We start from the raw sequence: 15,183 nt of genomic DNA on the forward strand, positions 1-15,183 counted from the left end.
GGCAGAAGAATCACTTGAACCTGGGAGGTGGTGGTTGCAGTGAGCCAAGATCGCGCTGTTGCACTCCAGCCTGGGCAACAAGAGTGAAACTCCATGTACAAAAAAAAAAAAAAAAAAAAAAAACCATCTGAAGGCTTGTTAGAGGGGTGATTCCTGGGCGAGATCCTAGACCTACTAAATCAGAATTTTAAGACAGATAGATCTGGGGATCTGCACTTTTACCTCTCCCCTAAAAGCAGCTCTTAAGTACCATTGAAATGCAGTGGAACATGGTGACTCAGAAGCCAGGAAAAGTAACTTTCTAGGAGGAGAAAAATAGTTATGTGTAGAATCTTTCAAAGAGGGGCCATGAAGAATGAGGAGCAAGGAAAGGTCATGGCATGGGGTAAACAGGAGCTTACTGGGCACCCTTGGGAATCACTTTAAGTCAAATAATCAGAATATAAAAGAGGGGGCATAATTGTGAATAAGAAACAAGAAAACAAAAATGACCATAGTGTAGGATTCAGAGGGTCCCAGACTCAGTAGTATTAGAATTACCTGGGGAACTTCTGACTCAATATGTCTAAGATCTGAGTTGTGATTCTGCTAATTACCAGCACTGGGGAATCATTGTTGCAGAATTTCTCAAGATGTCTGGAACTAAGAGAAACAGTAATAGGATGGAAGCTAAATAGGAGTTATAGGGTGGAATAAGAAACAGGGTTGGGGTGGGGGAGTTCTTTAGTACTGGTAATATCTAGCATAATTTGAGGCAGAAGGAAATAAGTTAGACTGAAGATACAAGACAAAGGAGATATGCTAGTATTCTTTTGTTCTCTCAAAGACATCACTCCTGCAATTGCTCCTAGTATCCCAGCATTATCATTTTTTCCCTCTCCACTGATTTGTTCTCATGGGCATTCAAACATGCTGCTATTTTCTCTCATCTTAAAACTAAACACTGGTAAACCCATATTCACAGTTACCACACTATTTCCGTGTTTCTCCTTATAACAAAATTCTCAAAAGAGTTGATTCTGTCTTCTGCTTCCCATTCCTCTCTGCCCATACTCACTTGACTTCATTCCAAATGGGTTTTCACCACAGACATAACCAAAACTGGGCTTATCCAGGCCACACGTGACCTTTGCATTGCTGAATCCAATGGCTAATTCTCATATTTCACATAATCTAATGGTATCATTTGACATAGATCACTCTCTCCTCTCTGAAATACATTATTCACTTGGTGTCTAAGAAACTAAATAGTGCTGGTTTTAAAATATGGGTGGAGATTCATTTGTACTTCTTTGATCAAGAGGTGGAGTCTGTATCTGCTTTCCTTGAATCTGCATGGGCTTGTGACTGTTTGACTAACAGTGTGCAATAGAAATGATACTGTGTGACTTCCAAAGGTGGGTCATTAAAGGGCCATGCCCCCTTAAGATCAGGCACAAGACAAGGATGTCTACTCTGCCTATGTCTATTCAACATTGACATGTGTAAATGACATATAAGGATAATGGAGGCTAGGAGGAAAGAGTTAGACAGGAAGTTCTAGCTAGGCAAATTAGGCAAGAAAAACAAATAAAAGGTATTCAAACTGGAAAGGAAAAAGTAAAATTTACTTCTGCTTGCGTGTGACATGATCTTGTATATAAGTCTAAGGAATCCACTAAAAAAGTATTAAAACTAATAAACAAGTTCTAAAATTTGAAGAGTACAATATCAGTATCCAAAAATCAATAATCAAAAATCAAATTATTTTTATATGCCAGTAACGAATAATTCAAAAATGAAATTAAAATAATTCTATTTATAATAGCATCAAAAAGAACAAAATGCTTTGAAATAAATTTAATAAAACGAGTACAACTTATACTCTGAAAACTTTAAAACATTATTTTAAAAAATTAAAGAAGAGCTAAATAAACAAAAGATATCCCATATTCATAGATTGGAAGACTTAATATTGTTAATATGGCAATATTCCCCAAATTGATCTTACGGTTCAATGTAATTGCTATCAAAATCCCAGTTGGCTTTTTTTTTTTTTTTTTTTGCAGACATTGACAAGCTGATCCTAAAATTCATACTAAAATTCAAAGACCCAGCATAGCCAAAACAATCTTAAAAAAGAACGAAGTTGGAGGATTTTTGTTTACCCATTTTGAAACCACAAAGCTTCTATAAGTGAGAAACTACAGTACAAGCATAAACATAGCCATATAGATCAATAGAATAGAATTGAGAGTCCAGAAATAAACCTTCAAATTTACAGTCAATTCAACAAGGGTACCAAGACAATTCAATGAAGAAAGAGTAGTCTTTTCAACAAACAGTACTGGGATAATTAGATATCCACATGTTAAAGAATGAAGTGGAATTCACTTTCTTGCACCAAATTTAAAAATTAACTCAAAACCGATCAAAATGTAAAAGCTAAGACTATAAAACCCTTATAAAAAATATAGGTGTAAATTTTGTGACCTTGAGTTAGGCAAAGCCTTCTTAGATATGACACCCAAAACACAAGTAACAAAAGAAATAATAGATAAGTTGGATTTCATCAAAATTGAAAACTTTTGTGCTTCAAAGGACACTATCAAGAAAGCGAAAAGATAGCTCACAGAATGGGAGAAAAATATTTGTAGATCATGTACCAAAAGGGACTTGTGTCTAGAATATATAAAGAACTCTTACAGTTCAATAATAGAGAACTGTTACAACCTAATTTAAAAATGGGTTGGCTGGGCGCGGTGGCTCACGCCTGTAATCCCAGAACTTTGGGAGGCCGAGGCGGGCGGATCACGAGGTCAGGAGATCGAGACCATCCTGGCTAACATGGTGAAACCCCGTCTCTACTAAAAAATACAAAAAATTAGCCGGGCGTGGTGGTGGGCGCCTGTAGTCCCAGCTACTCGGGAGGCTGAGGCAGCAGAATGGCGTAAACCTGGGAGGCGGAGCTTGCAGTGAGTCCAGATCGCGCCACTGCACTCCAGCCTGGGTGAAAGAGCGAGACTCCGTCTGAAAAACAAAAGGATTAAAGAACTAAGTAGATCTACAAACGGTTAATAAAAACATGAAAAGATGTTCAATATCATTAACCATTACGGAAACGCCAGTCAAAATCAGTTATACCATAAAATGGTGGTTGTCAGGGGCTGGGGGAGAAATGGGGAGTTGTTTAATAGATACAGATTTTAGTTTGGCAAGATGAAAAAGTTCTGAAGATCTATTGCACGAGAATGTGAATACATACTGAACTGTATACTTAAAAGTGAGATGGTAACTTCTGTTATGTTTTTTCTAACCACAATTTTAAAAATACACCACAATTATACCACTTCAAGGGTATTCAAGTGTGAAGTGAGGTGGTATAGGTATCCTATCCCACTAAGATAGCATAGCTATAATTAAAAGATAATAACAAGTGTTGGGGAGGATGTGGAGAAACTGGAACCCTCATGCACTGCTAGTAAGAATGTAAAATGGTACAGCTGCTTTGGAAAACAATTGGGAATTTCCTCAAAAGCTTCGACATAGAGTTTCCATATGAGCCAGTAATTCCACTTGTAGGTATTGAATAGGTCTGGAATAAACCGCTGTGACATAAAAATTATTTTAAGCAGAAGGTATTTGAGTTCCTGAAGTCTCTTTTCTGCCTAACAGTCTTCCAAAAGAAGTCAAAATAACCGAAACGTCATAAATCCCCATCTCAGGAACAACCAGGGAAGATTAACAATTATCACTAGAGATAAGATGTCTCCATATCACACCTAAATAGACGTTTGTCATGAAAACTATCATATCTTCCATGTAATCTCCCAAGGGCCCATTTATCTTTCCTGAAAGTCACTGTTTTCCCACAAGTGCCCTTCTCCCTTTTGCCTTCCCCTATTATGACTGTATATAAGCCCCAAATAATCACCCCTTTGAGTCCCATTCCATTGTGAACTCCTGTCTGTATGTGATTAAAATGTCTTTTCTTTTGCTAATCTTTCATTTGTCAATTTAATTTGCAGGCCTCCAATGACTAAATCTAAAAAATAGATTAAAAGTTTTTTCTTCCCCACAATATATACCCAGAGAAATGAAAACATATGTCTCTACCAAAACTTGTACCTAAATCTTCATAGCATTATTCATAATGGCCCAAAAGTGGAAAACCCCAAGAGCCCATCAAATGCTGACTGGATAAACACAACATGGTACTGCTACACAATGAAGTCTCATCCAGCAATAAAAAGGAATAAAATACTGATTCACACTACAACATGGATGAACCTTGAAAACATGCTAAGTGAAAGAAATCAGTCACAAAAATCTTATATTGTGTGATTTAATTTATGATTCTACATTTGATTCCATTCCATGAACTGTCCAGAATAGACAAATCTATAAAGACAAAGTAGATTAGTGCTTGCCTAGGGCTGGGAGGATGGAGGGATTGGAGATGATTGCTAATAGGCACAGGGTTGCTTTTGGGGGTAATAAAAATGTTCAAAATTGACTGCGGTGATGATTATAAAATTCTGTGAGCACATTAAAACTATTGAATGGTACACTCTGAGTGGGGGAATTGTATGGTATGTAAATTAGATCTCCACAAAGCTGTTTTTAAAAAAGACACACAAAAATGGCCATGCAGCTTTTGTTTTGTTCACTGCAAACACTTGATCTTAGAGCCCCGAGCCTCCATTAAAGAAGCCTGACTACCCTAAAGCCACCAGACTGTCACAAAACCCAAGCCACATGTAAAGGCCATGTGTTGTCCTAGCTCAGCCCAGCTTTTTCATCGTCACAGCCCAGGCACCAAATACCTGAGTGAAGAAGCCTTCAGATAATTCTAGCCTTCAGGCCTTTGGGTTACCGCACTAGCCATTCAAGTCTTCCCAAATAAGGTTCCAGACAAGCCGATCTGCACCAAAGCCTGTCCCAATACCTGACCACAGAATATCGCAGCACGATAAAATGGTGGTTGTTTTACCCATTCAATTCTGTTAAGAGGAAATACATCACTGTAAAGCCCACTCTTCTAGTTTTTCTCCTATCTCACTGTCTACTCCTCAGTCTATTGGTTCTTCCCTAATCTCCCTGAATGTTGGAGTATCCCGTGTCAATCCATGGGCCACTTCTATTCCTATGCTCACTCCCTTGGGGCTCTCATGTGGTCTTTTGCCTTTAAGTACCATGCTAATGACCCTCAAATTTATATCTTCAGCCTGGACCCCTTTTCTGAACTCTAGATTAGTATATTCACCTGCTTATTAGACATTTCTACTGGATTTCTAACTGGCATCTAAAACTTAACAAAAACACAGTTGTTCTTTTCCTCCAAACTTGCTTTTTCCAATCATCCCCATCTCAGTCAACTCCAACTCCCAGCCTTGCAGTCATTATAAGACCTCTTCACTGCAAACTGGCTTACTCCCTGGCCCCCTTCAGGTCTCCACCAAAATTCCTAAAGAGGCCTTCAAATACAGAGTAACCCAGTCTGTGTCCCTCACATTCCCTACCTACCCATCCCAGCTTTGATCTCCTCCAAAGCACTCACTTCCACCTGATCCTCTTTTACTAATTGGTCTCTTTCTCTCTCACTAGAGTGTAAGCTCCATGAAGGCAAGTTTTGCCTATTTTATTCATTCCTTTATCCCCAATGACCAAAGATGTGTAGTATCTTTGGCACTCAATAATTATTTGTTTAGTCATTGACTGAGTAATCAGATGAGTTCAGGGGCAAGCAGGGATGAAATCAAGACCATAAGTAAAGTGTTAGCCTCAAAAGGAGATAAAATACATCTCTTCTCTTGGGGAAGAGAAAAAAAAATGTCTACTGATTTTGAACATCTAAGCAAAGAAATGACAGTAGAACCAATCTTACATGGGGCTTACTATGGAGGTCACAAGTGTAAACACTTTATACATATTCATGGGTGTAATCCTCTCAACTGCCTGTAGGCAGGTTCTTTTATCATCATTTTATAGATAAGGAAACTGAGGCAGAGTGAGGTTAAGTAACTTCTCCAAGGTGACTAGCCATTAAGTGACAGAGCTGGAATAAAAATCAAGTTATCTGACTTCAGGGTCCATCATAACCTCCACACCATACTACATCTTGAAGGTCCTTTACTGAGGGTGGTATAATAGTGGTGGGATACAGAACTTGAAAAAAGTAGAAGAGGTCTGAAATAACTATTTGGGAGTTCAGTAGGGAGTCCATTAAACTAAAGAATTGTTGAGAAGCATTGAAGACCTGGTGCAATTAAACTATATGGCTTTGCAACAGACTCCATTAAGTTGGGAAGAAAGGGCCACAGAAAGAGGAGGTGGCTACTCACCTGTCAAGTCTGCTTAGATGTTGCCCTGGTTCCAAAAGCTGCTACTTTTGAAAAATAGCATCTATATAAAGCAAATATTTTATCTAATAATCCATTGAAATAAATTTATAGTTGTTCTCACAAAATGTCACTACTCACATCGGACAAATTCTGACACAAGCCCCTAGGAATCAGTGTACTTGTTTTTACTTGACGACCTACCAAATCCTTTGTATTTACAATTACTTCAGCTGCAACAAGAACTAAAGGCAAGTTATCTTTAAGTTATGAAAACGATGGATAAATCGATAAACAAAATGTGGCATTCACATCCAGTGGAATATTATTCAGCCTTAAAAGGAATGAAATTCTGATGTAAGCTATGACGTGGATGAATGTTTAAGAAATGCTAAGTTTAGACAGACAAAAAAGGATATTGTATGATTCCACTTACATGAAGTACCTAGAATAGTCAAATTCATAGGGACAGAAAATAGAATGGTGGTTGCCAGAGGCTGGTGCGGAGGGAGAATGGGTAGTTATTGTTTAATGGGCATGGGTTTCAGTTTGGGATGATGAAAAGTTTCTGGAGATGGATACTGGTGAATGTTGTGAAACAATGTGAATGTAATTAATGTCAACTAATTTTACACTTAAAAATAGTTGAAAAGGAAAGTTTTATGTACGTATATTTTACTACAAAAGTAGTTATGAAACATGCAATAAGAATACAGGCTTGGTGGAATCTACTTCTGATGAAAAACCAACTATGTGTCTAGGACAGTTAAGGTACAAAGAGATCTATAGAGAGGCAGCAGAGCTAGGATGGAGTCTGAATATTCCCCCAATTTACGTGACAAAGAGAGTTTTCAAGATTGTTATACTGCTAGTTAAGGGCAGCAGGGACTGCAGCTTTGGACTACCCTGCTTCCAGTGGCAGGGTTGGAACAGTCTTAGGAACTTCTGGGTTGGGGGTGGGGGAGGCCGCAAGGCGGGGTGGAGGGGGGTTCTAATTAGCCATCGATGCTCTTTTTATGCTCAAATACTTGACATCAGGAGTCTTGACTGATTCTTTGTAGCCCAGACTTTCAACAAGTATCTGGCTCTTACAAGGTATTTATTACATAGCTAGTGAATGTAGATGAAAGTTTGATTTGGTTTATAAAATGGAGAATAGATAACGTCGTCTTCAGAGTGCTATACCTGGTTGGAATAGAACTATATAAAAATACAGATATAAAGGCAAGGCATTATTCTTAATACAAACAGGACAAAAAGAGGCTTGAAAAATCTCCCTGAAGGTCACAGTTTATTTGCCATGATCTGCTTTCTTGGTGAGTTAGGATAATTCTCACTGAAAACATGGAAGGCTCTGATTTACCTTTTTCTTTGAGTCATCTTGGAAAGAGAAGAGGGTGGGGTCTTTCTGCCTACCAAGTTTTTCAATTCTTACAAAGACAGAACAATGGATGAACAAAGTAATTTACTATTCAGAAGGATACAGGGTTTACTTGGAATAAAAATACACTGGAAAAATAGTTATTTGTTTGTTTTAGTGATTTTTCTAGCTCTCTAACCTTCCCCCTCCCACCTCAGTTCTGGATGGATTTGCTGTGCAGGCAGAAACCTAAGGCAAGGCATGAACGGTCTCGCAGGTCTTCCCTGGTAGATCACATTCTGCTAATCTAATCACACTTGACTATCAACTTAATAAATTTAATTATCCAAAAAATCTTATTATCCAAATTTTATATATCTGCCTCCTATAGATGAGTACCATTTTATAATTCACTGAGAACAGTCAAGAATTATATCTTGTATTTATGATTTAAGAACGAGTATTTAAAAACTATGACCTGTATTTATGTAACTATAAGGGACATTAGAAACCAAACAGATGGATATTTATAAAAACTGGTATTTCAGGAAAAGATTTAAAGAAGCTCATTCCAACTCCTTTGTATAAACTAGAGAACACACAATTACTTTAAGCAGAATTAAGTTTTTTCTTAATTGCTCTCCAGATTACATCAAAGGTAAAACATTTAGTGATCTTAAGACTTTAACCTCCTCAAATTTTCAATGGATTGCCTTTCAGAATGATTTTTCTAATTAACGTGAGAGGAAATCTAGCTAATAAAAGGCCAAACTCATAGATTCTTTTCAAGAGTTGAATGAATTTTTATGTATCAACACAGATGAATTTCAGTATTCATTCACTAAGCAGAAAGGAATAACCAATTTTTATCATCCATGTACCATACAAATATGAAGTTAAAATAGAATTTTCATTGATGGCCCATACTGTAGATTCCATGTTATAATGAATTCCAAGATCATCAATTTCTGCATCTTTAGTAGAAAGTGTACTTTTCAGTGTTACAATGTCTTCAAAGAGTCTTCGGTTTGTCTTTATCTTGCTCTTTTTGACTGCAAAGTGCAAAAGATTCCTGAACAAACTGCCTGCACATTGGGCACTGCTGAAAATACTTCACGCAGCCATCACACAGGCAGGTGTGTCTGCATGGTAAGAGCACCCAGTTCACAGTCCCATTCTGGCAAACAACACAGTCCTTGCTGTTCTCCTCCGATGGCTCAACTTCACTTTCAGAGAGTCCCACCTTTTCCAACAAACTTCTGTCTGTGTTTTTTTCTTCTGAAGAGGAATTGTTGGAGGGAGTGAAATTATTATTTGCAGACATGAAAAGTTGCTGAAAATCAAAGACATAAGTTTAAAGATTATTATAAATAACAATTACTCTTTAAAACTGGGGGTCATAAGAAGATGCTCAAAATTTATGAGCTAGCAAATCCAACTATAAAGAATAGTTATCTTCTATAATTATTAACTGAAAAATACAATCATCTTTTCATAAATGGCCATTCTTTGAAACTCTGTAAACAAAAGAGACAGAGATAAGACTACAGAGTACGACTTACCTTAAGATCATGAAATTGACCTTGAGCCAAGAGTAAATATTGATACAATATTCTGCAGGATAGTTTATAAGTCCTATCAGGAATATGAATCACTGACACCATGGAAATCTAAAATAAAAATTGAACACTGGTCAGTACTTAAAATCTTTACATTATTTCACAAATATGTGAAAAATAATTTTCAACTGCTTCTAGACACCTTGTCTTCTGCCAAAAAAAAAAAAAATGCTTCTCAAAAATAAAAGGCTGATAAATTAGAAAACTTGCATCGATCTGATTAAATCATAATCACTACAGAGGAATCAGTTACTGACATATTTTTGGCAGTTATTTTAATTGTACTCAAATTTACAAATTTAATGTGATCACAATGGACAAAGGAATCTTTGAGAGGACTAAAAAAGGAAATGAAGGAGAGGAATTAAAGTCAGTATTAAACAGTCTTTTAAGAAGCTTGGACGTACGGGGACCAGGGAAAACACTTCTGTTTAGAGAGCTACATGCATTGACTCTAAAATTCTCATACAGAAAAATGAACACAAAAGAAGAGCTAGAAAAATACTGAAAAGAGAGAGAGCCATGAGGGTGACTAGCCCCGTCAGATAATAAAACAGACTACGAAGTCTTTAAAATTAAAACAGTATGGTACTGGCACATGAATAGACAGATGGATGAAACAGGATAAACAGTCCAGAAACAGACCTAGTTATGTATAAAAATATAATAAAGGTGTCATGTCAAATCACCAGAGTTTTTTTTAATAAACAGTATTGGGACAACCGGATAGCTATGGGAAAAATATATAATTAGATGCATTCCTCATACCATACGTAAGAATAAACTCCAGACACATAAGAGATCTAAATGTAAAAAATAAAACTGTACAAGTACTAGAAGAAAATGAATAAATTCCATTTTAGTCTCAGTGTAAGGAAAGACATTAACTACGACTCAAAACCCAGAGTAAATACACTTGACTATATAAGAATTAAAAATATACATGATAAAAAGCACCATAAACAAAGTCAAAACACATGATGAACTAGAATATTCACAAGGTGTGTCACAGATTAAAGGTTAATATTCCTAATTTATGAAGAACTTTTAAAAACTGAAGAAAAATGGCCAAAATCCTATAGAAAAATGGGCAAAAGACATGGACAATTCATAAAAAGATATAAACATGAACTATGACCATATTAAAAGATGTTTAATTAAAATTAATACTGCACCACTGTTCACTCATCAGAGTGACAAAAATTCAAAAGCTTGTCAATGAACTCTGTGTAAATACACTCTCATATATTGTTGGTGGAAATGTTTTTTTACAAAAAGGTACAATTCCAATGGCAACATCTAACAAAACAACATGCATTTACACTTCAACCATACAATTCCAACAATATTAAGATATGTATATACGGATTATTCAGCGTAAGATTATTTGTTACTGCAGAATATTAGAAAGTACCTGAATGTCCAAGCACAGGAGACTGGCAGAATAACTATGGAATATGCACAGCATACACACAGTGAGGTGCTATGCAGCTATCAAAAAAAAAAGTGAAGATAATCTCTGCAAACTGGTGTGCAGTGATTTCCAGATTTTCTGAAGTGAAAAAAAGCAAAGTACAAAACAGCATACATAGCATAGAGAATGTGCTATCTTTTGTGTAAGAAAAAAGAGAAAATAAAAAACGGCGGATAAATCGGAAAACAACAATTATCTCTAAGGACTGGGGTGTGTGGGAATGGAGAGGAAGGGATACGGAAGAAAACAACATGAATATATTTCTTGGTAAGGTTTTCTGACTTTTGAGAGAATCCAAGTAATCTATGGACACAGTTTGACTACAAACCCTCAGTTTTGGCAGGAAGCACAGGGAAATGGCAGTTTGAACACCAAAATAATTAAATTCAGTCATGAGTTATAAAACACTGGGGGAAAAATTCATGAGGCCATAGAGACAACAGATAAGCAAACAAACAAATGGGAGAGACAGGAAGTCTCTTGCTTGTTGTAGAATGCCAAGAACTGACTGGAGGGAGGGCTAGAGTTGGAAAATAATTATTTTGCAACCATCACAGTAAAGATGAAATCTGGCAAGAATCATCAATGGATGTTAAATCTAGGACAAACTTTTTTTTTTAATAAAAAGCAGGATATTTACATGATCTTACAGTGCCTCCTCACAGACCAAGGGGGAGAAAAAAACAGAAGAGTGGAGAAATCAGATAACACCTTGACTAAGAGATCAAAATTAACATGACCAATTAGAGAAAAGAACATTGCATGCTTCTAGAGGTGGCACTCTGAAAACGACACATTAGCCGGGCAGCTGCATAACTTTGATCTGATCGTAAGAAAAATCAGGCAAACAAAATGAGAATCTTTTAATTTACAAAAAGGGTGTGTGTGTGTGTGTGTGACTATATCCTTGAAAAATGCTCATGTCATAAAAGACAGAGTATGGAAATGTTCCAGGCTAAAGGAAGCTAAAGATCCATGACAAATACAAAGTCTGGCTCTAGACTAGAACCTGAACTGGAGAAGAAAATTGGTTGTGAATTGGATAAAATACCGTACAATGTTAAATTTATAAAGAAGATGACTATACTGTGGTTATATAAGAAAGCATCCTTATTTTTAGGAAATACGCACTGAAGTATTTAGGGGTAAAGAAGCATCATGTATGCAACTTATTCTCAAATCATTGATTTAAAATATATATACAATCATATATATGTGTATGTATAAACATATGAGCAGGCTGGGTGTGGTGGCTCACGCCTGTCATCTCAGCCCTTTGGGAGATCACAGTGGGAGGACTGCTTGAGCTCAGGAGTTTGAGACCAGCCGGGGCAACACAGTAAGACCCTGTTTTTACAAAAAAAATTTTTTTTTTTAATTTAGCCTGGCACAGTGGTGCATTCCTGTAATCCCAGTTGCTTAGAAGGCTGAGGCAGGATGATCACTTGAGCTCAAGAGGTTGAGGCTACAGTGAGCCATGACTGTGCCACTACATTCCAGCCTGGTGATAGAGCAAGACCCTCTCTCTCTCAATCAATCAACACATACATACATACATACATACATAAATGAGCGAACAATAATGCAAAGGACAGAAATGTTAACAATAGGAGATCCAGGTACAGGGTACATGGGTGTTCTTTTATTTTTTTATTTTTGCAACTTTTTGAAATTATGTACAAATAAAAAGTTTTAAAACCCTACATTAGTTGCAAAAACACAATATTCTTTACAAGCTTATAAAGATTTATTAATTTAGTAATAGCATCAGAGGCTTTTAATACTAAATCAAAATGACAGGGTTAGTAGAAAATAGTAGTTACCACTTCATACTAACAATTTTGTTGGCTAGGAGCAGTGGCTCACACTTGTAATCCCAGCACTTTGGGAGGCCGAGTTGGGTGGATCACGAGGTCAGGGGTTCAAGACTAACCTGGCCAACATGGTGAAACCCCACCTCTACTAAATATACACAAATTAGCCGGGCATGGTGGTGTGTGCCTGTAATCCCAGCTACTTGGGAGGCTGAGGCAGGAGAATTGCTTGAACCCAAGAGGCAGAGGTTGCAGTGAGCTGAGATCGCGCCACTGCACACCAGCCTGGGCGAAAGAGCGAGATTCTGTCTCAAAACAAAAAAAAAAAAAAAAAAAAAAAAAAAAAAAAAAAAAAAAAAAAAAAAAAAACCAATTTTGTCATTTGATTTAATATTAAAAGCCTCTGAAGCTATTATCATACTAGTTATATATGTAGCTGTGGGTAAATATTTGATATGAAAAAAATGTTCGAATATACTATTAAGTGAAAGCAGGTCACAAAATAGTATAAAATGTATCATTTTAGCCTGTTTTCTTAAAATTACATATATAAAGATTTGGAAAGATACAAATATTCACAGTTATTATTTTTGGATGATAGAATACAGATTATTATACTTCTCTCCCTTTGGCTTATCTACACTTTCTAATTTTTTTTCCTGACACAAATGTATTATCTGAATAATACAGAATAAAAGCCAATGTAATTAAGTAAAAATGAAAAAATGTTAAAGTCAAAATTTTGTAGTAACAATTCCTGCTTTCCTTTTTTTAACCTAAAACAACAAACTGGTTCCTAATTGTACTACCTAAATATAATTCTTTGCTGTTAAAATAAAAATGATATTTTAGTAATAAGTTTTTAAAAAAATATATAGTCCCTGACCCACAGATAAAATACTCAAAAAACACATATGCAAAAGAAATAGGAAATGGTCCATTTGCTTTTAAAATTATAAACAGAGAACATTAATAGAAAATACACTAATAAATGTATTTGAGTGCCAATATTACCCCCAATCTGAGAAATAAGAGACAAGAGAAGCAAGGATTAACAGAAAAAAAGGAGGGAGCCCACAGACGACAATAAAAGACATTCAAAAGGACCCAGACACAGAGACATACACAAAGTACAAGAGAAGACTGCGGTTAACCCTTGGGAGACACTCAGGCTCCCCTATGGGAATAAGCCTCCCATAATTACAGCTGGCCACACAGCCTTCATCCAGTGTGATCAGGGACCTGATAACAAACCCTTCTCTGGCCTACAAGGCCACTGAACTGAAAACACACAGACACACAAATGGTTAAAATGGCAAACTTTATGTTATATATATTTTACCACACAGATACACAATCACTCCCTGTTTGGACAGGGGGAAAAAGTTAGAAAAAAAAAAGACCCTGAGCACCTAGAGTAGACAGCACTATCAGTGAAGGGAAAAGGTATGCAAGGGGGAAGCTGGGAGGGAAAATGACTGCGATATGATCCTTTTGTGTTGAACCAAAGGAAAAATGAGAACAGAACCCAAGAAACTTAGAAGAGAGGGCACACACAGTGGGGGCAGAAGGGCTTCCTTACCCAAGCACACAGGGTCAAGAACAAAGAAGCTGGAAATAGGAGACACCAACTTAACATGTTTTATTTATCTCTAACTGAAACGGAGAGAAAGGAGGGAGGAAGGCCTGTCATGCACACTAAGGTGCATGCAAGGTACAGCTAAGGTGTTTTGCTGTCAAGCTCTGTGAGGTTCATTAACACTGCCTAGTATGACTTTTTTTTTTTTCTTTTACTTATCAAATATTTATTGAACCCCTATTGTGTCCTAGGCACTGTACTAGGTTCTGGAAATACACTACTGCTGGTATGACTTTTGTATTTTTATTGTATATATTTAAGGTGTACAACAGGATGTTATGATATATATATACCTAGTGAAATGGTTACTATAATAATGCAAATTAATATATGCATCATCTTACATAGTTACTTCCATTTTTTTGCATGTGGCAAGAGCACCAAAAATCCCAAAAGCAATACCATATTAACTATAGTCCTTATGCTGTACATTAGATCACTAGACCAGTTCATTTTATATATCTGCAACTTTGTCTCTAGTGACCTACATATCCCCATTTCCTTCCCCTCTGCTCCCCATGACTTGGAAAAAAATGGAACTTCAGTTTGAAAATATTAAAAACCAAAAACCTAGATGCTTAACTGCAAACGAGTAAGGAGGGTCCAGATTTCCCAAAGAGTCTGCACCTTCCAAAGCTCAATGTACACTTGTTGCAGGAAGATATTCCTGCTAAAAAAAAATACACTCAAAAAACAAAAACAAACAAATAAACAAAAAATGCTCAGAGTCAAGCCCTTGTTCCATATCTTACTGCCTGAATGACTGGGATTTTTTTTGACTCTGTTTCAGTCTGTAAAAGGAGAATATTTGCCTTGTCCTAAGAAACCAGGTTGTTGGAAGAAAAAAATAAGTTAATGTTTGTGAACGTACTTTGCATATTACGAAGTATCACAAAACAATGTTACCATATGTTTATTAATGAATAATCTATATTAAACACTTTAAAAAAGTAGTCA

The 15,183-nt window shown here is 36.4% G+C and overlaps 1 protein-coding gene across 1 annotated transcript in view; it reads right to left on the bottom strand.

Annotated features, from left to right (window-relative positions):
* Window positions 1-7,767: 7,767 nt before the first annotated feature.
* CGRRF1 (cell growth regulator with ring finger domain 1) overlaps window positions 7,768-15,183 on the bottom strand; it is a 34,540-nt gene continuing 27,124 nt past the window's right edge. Inside the window, exons 5-6 of the mRNA XM_011999699.1 lie at window positions 9,243-9,350; window positions 7,768-9,013 (exon numbers count right to left, since the gene is read on the bottom strand). Of these exons, the coding sequence (XP_011855089.1) occupies window positions 8,693-9,013; window positions 9,243-9,350 (429 nt within the window). The 3' untranslated portion in view covers window positions 7,768-8,692. The remainder of the gene's footprint in view (window positions 9,014-9,242; window positions 9,351-15,183) is intronic.

The sequence above is a fragment of the Mandrillus leucophaeus genome, unplaced genomic scaffold, assembly GCF_000951045.1.
Source record: "Mandrillus leucophaeus isolate KB7577 unplaced genomic scaffold, Mleu.le_1.0 Scaffold60, whole genome shotgun sequence".
Taxonomy (NCBI): Eukaryota; Metazoa; Chordata; class Mammalia; order Primates; family Cercopithecidae; genus Mandrillus; species Mandrillus leucophaeus.